The 12,567-nt window shown below is 50.8% G+C and overlaps 1 protein-coding gene across 2 annotated transcripts in view; it reads left to right on the forward strand.

Moving 5' to 3' along the window:
- ZNF185 (zinc finger protein 185 with LIM domain) overlaps positions 1–12,567 on the forward strand; it is a 76,872-nt gene that overhangs the window by 21,607 nt on the left and 42,698 nt on the right. The window contains exons 10-15 of one of the 2 annotated variants that reach the window (XM_081125552.1): positions 41–82; positions 1,469–1,552; positions 1,915–2,004; positions 7,420–7,506; positions 10,528–10,632; positions 11,616–11,717. In XM_081125552.1, the coding sequence (XP_080981678.1) occupies positions 41–82; positions 1,469–1,552; positions 1,915–2,004; positions 7,420–7,506; positions 10,528–10,632; positions 11,616–11,717 (510 nt within the window). The remainder of the gene's footprint in view (positions 1–40; positions 83–1,468; positions 1,553–1,914; positions 2,005–7,419; positions 7,507–10,527; positions 10,633–11,615; positions 11,718–12,567) is intronic. The other variant, XM_081125553.1, reaches the window with a different exon arrangement.

The following is a 12,567-nucleotide window of genomic DNA, read 5'->3' on the forward strand; positions in this document are numbered from 1 at the left end:
GGATTCTGCCCAACACATCACCTTTCTACCTCTTTTCCAGCAGCCCTGTCCAGGAGATGCAGGCCCCATTCATTGCAAAGAGGTAAGTGTCAGTAAGGGAGGCCTTAGAGGCCTGTTGCTGGCCATGGAGAAGGCTACCTTTTGGCAGGGGTGTAGTGTGGACACTGGGGAAAGGGTCATGGGATGGGGTGAGGCTGCTGTTCCTGAGCAGGGGTAGTTGTAAGGAGCTGACGGCTTCTGTCAGGAGGCCAGGTGAGCACCTGGGTGGCTGTGGTGGCACATATGGCCTCAACATCCAGTTCTGTGTAGGCAGGAGCTTAGCTGAGAAAACACAGCTTGTGGTTGAACTCTCTCATTTGCCAGTAACTAACAGGGCTGGTCCCCTGACCCAATATGGAACCATAGTATTTCCAAGGGCCTCTGGGATTTTGAAGCATAAGTAGTTATGGGGTACAAGGATTTGTTCCCTTGCCCTCCCATTTTACCAGGGACAGGCTGGACAATGCCCATACAGGAGCAATCATGGGGATGGGGTCCAGAGGCTTGTCATTGGGAGTCCCTGCCTGACTGACCAAGCCTTTGGAAGTGACCATGATATTAGAGATGGGCACTAAAGGGTGAAGAGGGTTTAAAAAGGAATGATCAGGACATCAGAACACTTCAGCTGAGTGAGGAAGGAGTGTCACCATTAGGTGAAAAGGACATCTTCTGGAAGAGGAGAATATTTGGAGAGGACAAGGAAGAAACTTCTGGAAAGTTGAATTTTAGGGATATTCCACTGGGTAGACAGGGAAGACCTTCGTAATGAGCTGAGGACTAAAAACTGTGCTGGAAGACCAGAAAGGCTGACTGGAATACAGCCAGCAGAAGGTGGTGTGCTCTTGATGGCTATATTAGGTTCCTGCAGCTGCTATATTCAAGTACCACAAACTGTGTGGCATAAACACCAGAAATGTATTGTATCCAAGTTCTGGAGAATATAAGTCCAAGATGAAGTTGTTAGCAGGGTTGGTTCCTTCTGGAGGCTCTGAGGGAGAAACTGTCCCAGGCCTCTTTCCTACCTTCTGGTGGCTACAGGCAACACTTGGTGATCCTTGGCTTATAAATGCATCACTCCAGTCTCTGCCTCCATCTTCACATGACTTTCACATGTCCATGTGTAAATTTCCCTCTTCTAATAAGGACGTCAGCCATTGGATTTAGGGACCACTCTATTCCATCATGCCCTAATTTAACCATGATAACATCTGCAAAGACCCTATTTCCAAATAAGGGCACAGTCACAGGTTCCAAGCAGACATGGATTTTAGAGGGACACTATTCAACATAGTACGCTGTCCTTATCACAAGGTGGAATCGCTGAGCCCCCAGCCTGGGCCACCTTATGGTCATAGACTCCACTGAAAGAAAGTATGTCCTTCAGGGGCAGCTGAGCAAGCGATGCATCTGTTTCTTTTCTTGCCCAAAGGGTGGAAGTGGTGGATGAGGACTGGCCTTCTGAGAAGAGGCAGGACCCACCTGCTCTGGCAAAATCCCCTCCTGGCTCCAGCAGGTAATCAATCACTCATCTCTGCCTGGGGCTGGTGGCTGCCAGGCCTACCTGCCACTCAGTCACTGTGGAACTAGGTCACCTCCTTGCAGAGACTCAGAGTCAGTGAGGGCCTATCTGGCTGGATATCCTAGGGCTGAAAGGAGCAAAACAGTCTGGCCTCCAGGAAGAGAGCACTGAACTCTTGTCTGTTTTGTGGTTATCTGTGTCACGAGGTTGAAGTGGGTTTGCCGCCAGGGCACCAGGTTTGTTCACGGCTCTTCTAAAAGTTGGCCAAGTTCAACCTGCCAACCCTGTCCTCCTGCTCCTGCTGGGAAAGGAGGCTCCACAGGCCCCATGCCACTCACAGATGCCTTTTTTGCCAGTGTGGACAGAGGCCGAGCCAAAGTGTCTCGTGCAATTTGGATTGAGCGCATGCCGAGTCTGCTGAGCCCTGCCAGGAGCTTGGAGCCCAGGTGGGTGTTGTGAACTGGCTCTGGCCTATGAGCTGGTCAGATGGGAGGATCTGGCAGTGGGGTGACAAGGCAGGGTCAGGCTGAGCATTGGTGATCTCACTTCAGGCAGGGCCCTGATTTTCCCTGATTTCTGAGCTCTGAGTGTCTGAGCAGATAATGGTGCTCTCTTGCCTGCGAATGAAGAGCAATCAATACCTCTTAGTACTTTGCGCCGAAGCCTAAGTCCTGTTGAGACCACCACCACCCTATTGTCGCTGTTGTTTAAAGCACCTGCCTGAATTTGGAGCTCTGCCCAAATCCAGGTCTGCTAAAAGTTGTGCCTCTGTGGCACCCTTGGAAGACCCTGAAGCCAGAGGGGCAGAGCACCTATCGCTACAGGTCACTTTTGGGGACTCCAGGAATTGTTCCAGCTCTCATAATGCCACTGCAAGCCCCATTCCCCTCCTCAACTCAAGCCCCACAGTGATTTATATGTGCTCACAGTCCTCAGGGTCACCTCTGTGCCAGGAGAAAAACTGATCACCTGCCACAGTACTAGTGGAGAGCGAGGCTGCAGACCTTCTCTGCCCAGAGGGAGCAGCAAGACAGCTGGGCTGGGTCTGGGAGAGGAGGGGAAGGGACACCTGGGGCCTTTCTGCCAGAAAGCCCTTCCTCTTCACTCAATCCCTCTTTTGATCCTCCCTGTTTGTCTGAACTTTTATCCATAAGAACTTTTGAACAAGTGGAAATATTTGAGAACTCTTCACAAATGTAGCATTGATGGGACTTGGTGGGTGATAGGATATGGGGGCTGTCTTAGGTTGCTAGAGCTGCTGTAACAAAGTCCCACAAACTGGGTGAATCAAACAACTGAAATGTATTGTCTCCTAGTTCTGGAGGCGGGAAGTTCAAGATCCAGAAGTTGGCAGGATTGGCTCCTTCTGAGGGCCCTCTTCTTGGCTTTTAGATGGCTCTCATCTCACTGTGTCCTCACATAGTCATCCCTCTGGGGGTGTCTGTGTCCTGATCACCTCTTTTTATAAAGATACAAGTGAGATTGGATTAGAGTCCACCTCAATGACCTTATTTTACCTTAATCACCTCTTAAAGATCCTATCTCCAAGTACAGGCACATTCTGAAGTCCTGGAGGTTAGGACTTTAACATACAAATTTTGAAAGGGACACAATTCAGCCCAAAACAGTGCACATCTCTGATTCTTCTTTATTTCTCTTTTTTTAAAAAAGTAATGAATAGTTTCATATGCTTTTTAAAACAGAATATATGAGGAAAATTCATTTGTACTATATTATAGATTTGAGAGGCATTTTGACATTTATTCCAGAAAATTCCTTTGAATGTTTAATACCCACTACCTGGCTGTCATAGCTGGGTAAGTCTGCTGCAGCTGCCATAACAGAATACCCCAGCTGGTGGCTCAAACAACAGAAATGTATTGTCTCCCAGTTCTGGAGGCTGTATATTTCAGATAAAACTTGCCTGTAAAGCCCCGGGAAACAGAACTAGAACCAGATTCTGGAATGTTCCAGACACCAGAGGTGTCTCACAATGAGTCAGCTTCCTCCCGGAAGAATGGCTGGTTAGGCAGGCATAATGCTTCTCATAGTGCTGTTTTTCTCAGATTCTGCAATCACCAAATATCTGGACCCCACCAGGCAGCTTCCAGGTGAGCTGCTGGCCAGTCCTGGATAGCCTTCCTCTCTGACCTGACCCAGTCAGGCCCTGCACTGGGCCAGGCAGCCATCATCAGTCTCCAATGCCCAGCTCCTGTCTGCCTGCCTATCTGAGAAGTCCAGGCCTGGCTATGACCCTTAAAGAATCCTAGCCCTATGGGGAGCAGTGACTCAACCAAACCCCGGGTCTTCCAGCACCTCAGAAGAAGCTGTTTCATGGCAGAGTGGGACAGAAGAATATCATAGCCTTGTCCCCAGGCATTGTCTTGCTGAGGCTGCCCCCACCACAAGCCTGCCCCTGTTCTGTTCCCCTTGGCTCAAGTCTGAAGGTCAGCTCCTCATCTCATGCAGCAGGCCAACCATGAGAAGCACCCTTGTCTTAGGTTCCAAACCCTTTATAGACTTTAAGGAGGGCTGAAAGGTTGGGTCAGGAATTGCCAAACAAGGATGCCCACAGGCTGTGTTCTCAGGGCTCTCCAGCTCTTTCTTTCCATTGGAACTCCATTCTCGCTCCAGACCCCAGGCCTGCCTGGGCATCCCAACGGCCCCTCAACTCCAGTGTCCACATCTACTCTACTTGTCTCCACCATCACCCACCCATATACACCGCTCACACATGGAAGGGGCCCTCCCTCCATGTCCCCCAGGCTTGGTTTCTTGGGTTAATCTAGTTTTTCTTGCTGTGGGATAACTCCTGCCCACCTTCCAAACTGAGCTCATTTGGATACCCTCTCCCAGAAAGACTGACCTGTGTGAGGGCCCCTGGGCCTGACTGCTGCCCTATCACAGCACTGTTCAAGCTTCCTTGGCACTCTGCCTCATCCAACCAGGGCAGGGCCTGCAGACTGTGCCTCAGCATGCTACCTCGTAGGGTAGCTGGGAAGCAGTGGGTAAGAATACAGCTTCCAGCACAAGACAAAATCTTGGCATTGCCCCTTACTGGATGTGTGATCTTGAGAAAGTCACTTTACCTCTCTGTGCCTCAGTTTCTTCATGTGTAAAATAGGGAGCAGTGATAACTACGACCTGAGGCTGCCCCAAATACTAAATAGGAAGAGGCTTTGTAAAGTCCTTTGAGTAGTGCCTGGGTGTTGGTATTGTCAGGTGCTCCCCACTAGAGGCCTGCTGATTTGCAGGGCCCTTCTTCAAATGACAAAAGATGCCAATATTGTCGCCTGCTGGCCTCTGAGTAAAATGCATGTGTGGGCTCTGGAGGAGGAGGTACAGGTATCTCCCAATTTTTGAAAGTTCACCTTCTGCCAGTTTGCTTTTAAAAAAGCCAAAAGGCCTACATTAGTATGTGTATTTGCTAACCAAAAGAAATCTGAAGAGGATTTTTGCTTTTATGAAAAGAGGTAAAAAGCAAAAATAGCATTCAGATCATTGCTTCTTCCCTTTACTCAATTTCGACTTTTGAAAGGTTTCATAGGAACACTCTGCTTTCGGATAGCTGGTGAAACTTATACTCCCTCCTCCTTCCCCTGCCTCTCTCCCTTTTTTAGCTGATGAGTTGCACACTCTTTGGCACAGGCCGCTGTCAGTCACATTCCCACGGGCAGCTGGGGCTGCACTGGATGAATGAGTGTTCCTGGCCTTCAGCAGCTCTTAGCCTAGCTGAGAACTTCAGATTGGACTAGAACCATCTGGTTGAGGGTCTGGGGAGGTGGCAGGCTTGTGTGGGGCTACAAGGGAGGAGAGGCTGGAAGGTTCTTGAATGCATTTGCTGTGGCTGCTGTGGCAAGGTGTCAGAAACTGGGTGAACTGAACAACAGGGATTAGTCCTCACAGTTCTGGAGGCCAGAAGTCTTAATACAAGGTATGGGCAAGCCTGTATGCTCCCTCCAAAGGCTCTAGGGGAGCATTGTTCTAGAATTTTCTCTTAGCTTCTGGTATTGCCAGCAATCCTTGGTGCTTCCTGGTATGCAAGTGCATCACTCCAATATCTGCCTCTGCCTTCACATGGCTGTCTTCTCTCTGTGTTCCTGTGTCTAAATGTCCCCTTTTTATAAGGACACTAGTCATATTGGGTTGGAACCCACCATACTGCAGCATGACCTTATCTTAACTAATTACATCTGCAATGACCCTATTTCCAAATCAGGTCACATTCATAGATACCAGGGGGTTAGGACTTCAACATACCTTTTGGGGGATGTAATGCAACCCATAACAGCCCCTCTGGAAGATCTCTCATTTGACCTGGGTCTTTAAGAAGCAGTTGCTCAAGGGGATGACGAAGGAGAAGGAAGGTGTTGAGGGAGAGATGTCAGCTTGGGCAGACTGAGGCAATACTTTGTTCCTATTTCTTCTATGACATAACAAGAAACACCAGTGAGAAAGTATTTTTTTACTTGCCTGTAACATCCCCAAGTGGAGTGTGTCCCTGCTCCCTGGTACCCTGTGCTTTAGATGGGGCAGAATCAGGCTGGTGACCAGGGGTTTTATGCTGTCATCATCATTGTCATGGGAGGAGACAGGTGGAGATCAGAGCTGCCCATGTGGACTGGGCACCCTCCTGGCTTTCATGTGGGGAAAGGCCCTGTCCCTGGCAGCCCTGCTGTTTCACTCTGGTCATCTCCAGTGTCCCCAGGAGGGACAGAGATGAGTAACCCACTAATCTAGCCCTCCACGAACTCCCAGTCTAGGTTGGAGCCAGGTTCCAGGGTCAACACCCAGGCTCACACAATTTCCTGCTTTCACTTTGGCTCCTCTGATCACTCCTCCTCCTAGGGACCCTGGAGTGGCCTTTTAAAGTGCCAGTATGATCATGTCAAGCCCTCATCCCCTACTTTAAGCCCATCCTGTGGCTCCCCTTTGCTGCACCATATCTGGTATCGGCATTTAAGATACCTGCCAACCTCCACCTCCCCCTTTCGCATCTCCCTCCAGCTGGGCTGGGGGCTTCACCAGGGCAGGCCTGAGGCTTGCCCCCATCTGGACCCCCAGTGCCCAGCCCAGTGCCCATGGGCAACCAAAGGAAGAAGTGGACCTAGAGAGGTGTGGTTTGGGGTGAAGTCAGGGAGCTCTAGGTTCTCTCCAGCTCTGGCCACCACCATGGCCCAAGGCTACTGGGTATCAGGCCCTGCAATGGAGCCAAAAAAATGAATCAGACTTGAAGGGATGTGTGCTGTCACCTGCAGACCTGGCTCTGAGCACAGGAACCCTCAGAGGGACCTACTGAGTACTGAGAATGTCTGATCCTCTGTGGGCTCATGGGCCCACTTCCCGTCATCCTTCAGTCTCTGCCATCCCTCTCCCACTGGCTCTCACTTTAAATTTGGTTTATAGGTTTCCTAGGCATCTTATTCATCATCAGTCTGCATTAGGCCATGAGCTCAGAGTTCCTACTGGCCTCACAAATAGCCACTTTGGACACTCCAATCTGGCCATAGGCAGTGTTTGTGGCAGCAGCTACAGACAGGGTGTTGGGGCTGGGTGCTTCCGTTTTCACCCAAAAGGGCTCCTCTCTGTGCCTGAAGGGGGCTGGGTTTGAGAGTGTGAGACTGGTGAAGGGGCCCTTCACTCCCCTTCCTCTGGAGCCTGGAGGTCGGTGGCCCAAACTCAGCTGCAGCACCAAGAAAGCTCAAGGCGAAAGAGAAGCCAAGAGGGGGAAAAAAAGCAATGGATCTGGGTGTCCACTTCACTAGCCAGGAGTCTCTTGAGGGAGAACACCCTTGGAAGCCCAGAACAGTTGGGGAAACTTTTCTTACCAGCATCTCTCTGGCTCTCTCCTTTGGCTACAGCACAAGAGGTGAAGAGATTGTCCGCCTACAGATCATGACGCCGGGGGCAGGACTCTGCCTGATGGCCCCAGACCTGGAAGGAATGAGGTACAGGGACCCTGCTGCTGTTCATGCTCTTTCCACACCATTTTAGAGATGAGGTTAACAAGGCCAGCAGGCAAATGATGAGGCCTGGAGTCTGGTTGGTGGGAGACATGGTCGACCTGGGCTCTCTGTCCCCATCTCATTCTTTTACTTCACAACTATTGGGGAATAAGCACTTGGTCTGTGGGAGCCAAGCTCCACTCTGGGTACCCAGCAGAGTCCCAGCAGACCCCCTGACCACAGGTGCTGACTGTCTGGTGGGGAAGGCAGATGTAAACACGAACCAGCTATGGTGGCTCAGTCCTGCGGAGCCCTGAGGACCGGACAGGCCAGCCATGCTGGGTGAGGACATGGGGTTTGCAAAGCCCCATGAGGTCACTGGAGCAGTTGCTCTGCCTGTGTGAGGGGAGCCACTGGGAATGGGGTGGAGTCACTGGGTCAACCTAACAGCTCATGATGCCACCGTGTCCAGTGCTGGAGAGGGTGAGGGACAGGGGCCACAACCGGAAGGGAGCACATCAGGCCCAGCCCTTGCCTGGGGAGAGTGGGCAGATGGCCAGGAAACAGGAAGGTGGAATTCAGGGGGTTAGGGCCTGGGCAAGAGGAGGTCTGAGCAAAGAGGGGCCACTTCTCCCTGGAGGGACAGGCCAAGGGAAGAATGCCTCCCTGCCTCTCTGCAGCACTCTCTCTCCTGCTCATTTAGTTATTCACCCAACTAGTGTTTATTGAGCCCCTACTGAACATCTGACCTCAATGTCAGGGCCTGGGAGGCAACTGTAAGGCACCAGGCCTGGGACCCTGCCTTTTGAAGCCTGGAGTCTGGGAGGGATGCCAGAGTGTATGCCCAAGATAATCCCTGAGGCACTGGGAGCTCTGAGCAGGGACCTCTCACCAGCATGGGAATGAGGTGGTTAGGGAAGGCTTCCAGGAGAAAGTGGCATCAAAGATGAGTCCTAATGGATCTTCTCCTTGGCTCCTCCTCTGCAGTCCAGCCCCAGTCAAGCACTGAGCCCTGTCCACTCTATTTTAGAGATATTTCTGTCCCTACTACCTTCCCCTGGGTCCAGGCCTCCACCATCACTTGCCCAGCTGTCTGTAACTGTCTTTTAGGGCCCTGTCTCCAGACCCTCCTCCACATCTCTACCTGGGTAACATATCTAAAAGGCAGAAGCAGTCTTGCCAGCCCACTGGGATGCCTTTCCCCTCTGCATTTTTCAGTCTCATCTCAGATGTCCCTCCTCTGGGGAACCTCCCTCCTTGCATTTCTTTCTGAGGTAGTATCTGTGAAGGACTTTCCCCACTGAACTCTCACAGTGCTGTGTTCATACCTACACCAGAGAATCTTCCACACAGTTGTCCTCTCATGGGTCAGTTTGCCCCAAGAACCTTGAGCACCTGGAGGGCAGAGACTTCATTCCCTTTGGATCCCAGCACAGGGCATGGCCTAGAATAAGAATGGAGGAGTGTTTGTTACTGGAATGATCAAGAATCATCCAGTGAGACAATGTCTTTAATCAGGCAACACTGGAAGCCACTTCATTGGTTTTCCTAAGGTGACCAGTCTCTGAGAAACAGGGGCAAAGTGACTCCTAGAAATGCAGGAGGAAACCAGGCTGCCTCTGAAGGAGCCATAAGGCCTCTGACACTTGATCTGGGAGTGGCCAAGCTCATTAAGAGCTCTTGGACTGCCCCTCTCCCACTTTCCATCAGAAAAATCAAGTTGGAGAGAAAGAAGGAAAGCCAGAATTCTCCAAGCCTTGCCCTGCCCCAAGTAGATGCAGTCACTACGTCCATTTTATAGATGAGTAAACAGACTCTGAAGGGTCACATGGCCAAGAGCAGGCAGATCCAGGACTCCCACCCAGGCTACCTGACTCCCACCCTGCACCTTTGCTCCATAACTCACTATACTAGTGGGAACCAAGGGGAGAGGTGATATAAATACTTAGTGTTTTTTGTATGGATATATGGTGAGATTATTTGTATGCATCCAAATGCATATTACTAGGAAGAGTTCGATGGTTTGTGGCTGAGGTTTGGGAGAAAGGTCAGGGCTCAAGATATTTCCATGTTATATGCAGACAGATGAAAGCTGAAATAATGGGGCTCAATGTTGATTTTTACATGGGTTACAATGTCAAGGGAATCAAGGAGAGAGGGGATGGCAAGTTGGGCACACACCAAAGTGTGGAGGAGGCAGCTGGCTGGTCTGGAGTAGTCAGGTCTGGCCAGGTTTAGCATTAGCTACTGGAAGACCAGTCTGGAAGACAGTGGGGGTTATGGGTCAGGAGCACAGAGGAGAGGTGGGAAGAAGCAGAGAGGAGCAGTTGATGCCATGGATGCAGAGGAAGCGGTCAAGGTGTCAGAGCATGCAAATGGAGTTGAACACTGGGAACATCAAAGTTTAAGGGGCCGAAGAGAAAAAAACAAAGGAGACTGGGAAGGTGTGGCAAAGGAAGTAGAGTGTGGTGTCACAGAATCAGGATGGATGGATGGGGGAGAGAAGGTGGAAATGTCCCACTGGGTCATTATTATTGTCTTGAATGGCAATAATAATAGGAGTGTCTCTGTTGGGTTTCACACTATGGGGCTCTCTGATGACCTCAGAGAAAACAGAGGGAGGTTGAATTGGGAGGTTAGGATCAGTCTTACACCACAGAGGATTATAGTCCAGAACTCCGAAGTCAGACTGGGTTCAATTCACAGCTCTTCCCCTTGTTACCTATGAAACTTGAGATGAGTCACTTGGGCTTTCTGTGCCTCATTCTGCTCATCTGGAAAGTGGACATGGATAATAACAGTGCCCCTGTTGTGGAATTGATGTGGAGAGTTAATGCGTGCAGAGTCATGGTCTGGCCCTCAATCAACAGTAGTTATTAGTAATGAGATTTTGAAACTTGGCCAATCCTGCAATATCAAGTTTTAAGCTCTTTGGAAACAGCTGGCATTTAGGGATGAGGTAACTGCCTCCACCTGAGTGTGAGTGGCTGCTGAGTGGTTAACTTATGTTTCTTTCTTTCATAGGTCTTCCCTGGACTTCAAGGACAAGGGAACCTTCAGCTCCAGAGAGCCCAAGAGAGACTTGGCTGGTGAGGAGGCCCTTAAGGGCCCCAATCCAGACTCTGAAAGGTAACTCAGCGGAGGGTCAGAGAGCTCACATGGCCCCCAGTCTAAGGTCCATGGTTGGAGCTGGGACGAGGACTGCCCTACTCACCGTGTTCACAGTGAATATCTGTTGGAAGAATGAATGAAGGAATACATGAGGCCTGGAGAGGGGCAGACCCCTGCCAAGATCCCTCAGGAAACCAGTTGCACAGGAAGATGAAACTTCAGGCCAGGCCACCCCCACTCCAGCCCTTGGCCCAACCTCACTGTGTTTTTATGTCATTGAAAGCACTCCTACCAATGGCCAGGGAAAACAAGGCCTCCAAGCTCTTGTCAGTATGGGAAAGTCAGTGACCAAACAATGCATGGGCTCCATCAGAGCATCTAGAAGGGACTTCCAGGATGACCTGTGCACAAAGGGAAATGTGGGGGGAGGGGCAGCAAGGATGGGAGGTGGAGGCTTGGTGAGGAATGATGAGTCCAGAGGGCATGGTTGTGCCCAACCTTCCTACAACCATCTCACTGATCAGGGGAACCCAGGTGTGGTGATCAGTGGCTGAGAGTTGGGCATTTCCTCAGCAGGAAGCTGGTGCCAGTAGTGGATAGGAGCCACCATCTTCTCAGTATGGAACCCAGCACCCCTAGCTGGGACTTAGCCGTGGGAATGAGGGAAGGGGACCAAGGATGGATGAAGATTTGTCTCTGCCTCAGGATCTATGGTTTAATTATTAGTGGCTCCAAATGCCTGTGCCTTGTTCTGTTGGCCATTGCCCCCCACTCCATTGTGCCATCCTCCTCCTGAGTTTTCTGGCTCCACTCCTCCTCCCAGCCCAAAAGGTTTTGGAGAAAAGCAGAAATATTTGCTGATATTGGCCTGGTTCCAGTTGGAGCAGTGCAGAATGACAGCCCAGGGCCTGGGCTTCTGGTCCTTGAGACCCACTCTCAGGACATTAAGTTAAATTAGCTCAAAATCCAATCAGAGTCAGCAAATGCTTCTCTTTCCACAGCAGGTCAAGTGTACAGTCAAGGGATAGCAACATGGGATCCAGAGCCATAGGCTCCCCACCTGAAGTCTTGGCTGGAGCAGACATCAGCTCTGGGAGAGAAGGGTGAGCTGCACAAGGGAAGCAGGTGGCCCCAAGTTGTTGATTCTCTCATGTCCCTGGTGGCAGGCCAGAGTCAAGCAGCTAAAACTGCTTGGGCTGCTGGTCATTTCCCTACTGTATCTCCCATCTCCAGCACTTCAGCCCCCACCACATCCTTTGTCCCTGCAATTCCCACTTCTGGGAAGTACCTATGCTTGAATCGTACTCCTCCTCTTGGCTCTAAAACTCCTCCAGAGTAGGCACCAGGGCCCACTTGCAACTGAAGGTCCAGCTCCTGCCTGGGTGGGCACTGGGTAGATAGAATGAATGTGTGGGGAATGAGTGAAGGGACAAACTAACAAATGAATGATCAAATGGTGGATGAATTGGTGCCTTCTTGCTTTTTGGCTGAGCTCTGAGAACAAGCTAGAAGCTGCTTTCTCCCTTCCCATGCAAAAGCCCCAAAGCCTCCTTTTCCTGCCCCACCTTTCTCCCCTGGCCAGCTCTGCACTGAGCTTTAGTGAAAGGAAAAGCAGCTGCCCCAGTGAGACAAGCTAGAAGACAAGCATGTCCAGCTGGGCTCTAAGGTCTTAGACCTAGGTAGAATCAGGAGCCACTTCATCAGTAATTTGGGGAGTAATAAGATCCCATTTGTCCCCAAGTGGTTCCAAACCAAGCATGAGCCATCCTGGTTGACAAACGTTAGGTATGCAGATGTTCACACAGATAGTTCAGCTCTGAGCTGTGCTAGAACATTTATAGTTCAGAACAGATGGCCAGAAAGGAATGGCAAAGCCAGTGTCTGCTGAGAGCCTGACTGCACCCTGCCTGCCAGCACCCTGCCCTAGGGCAGTCAAGCTACAGAGGGCATCCC

Source organism: Miniopterus schreibersii (genome assembly GCF_964146895.1).
Source record: "Miniopterus schreibersii genome assembly, chromosome: X".
Lineage (NCBI taxonomy): Eukaryota > Metazoa > Chordata > Mammalia > Chiroptera > Miniopteridae > Miniopterus > Miniopterus schreibersii.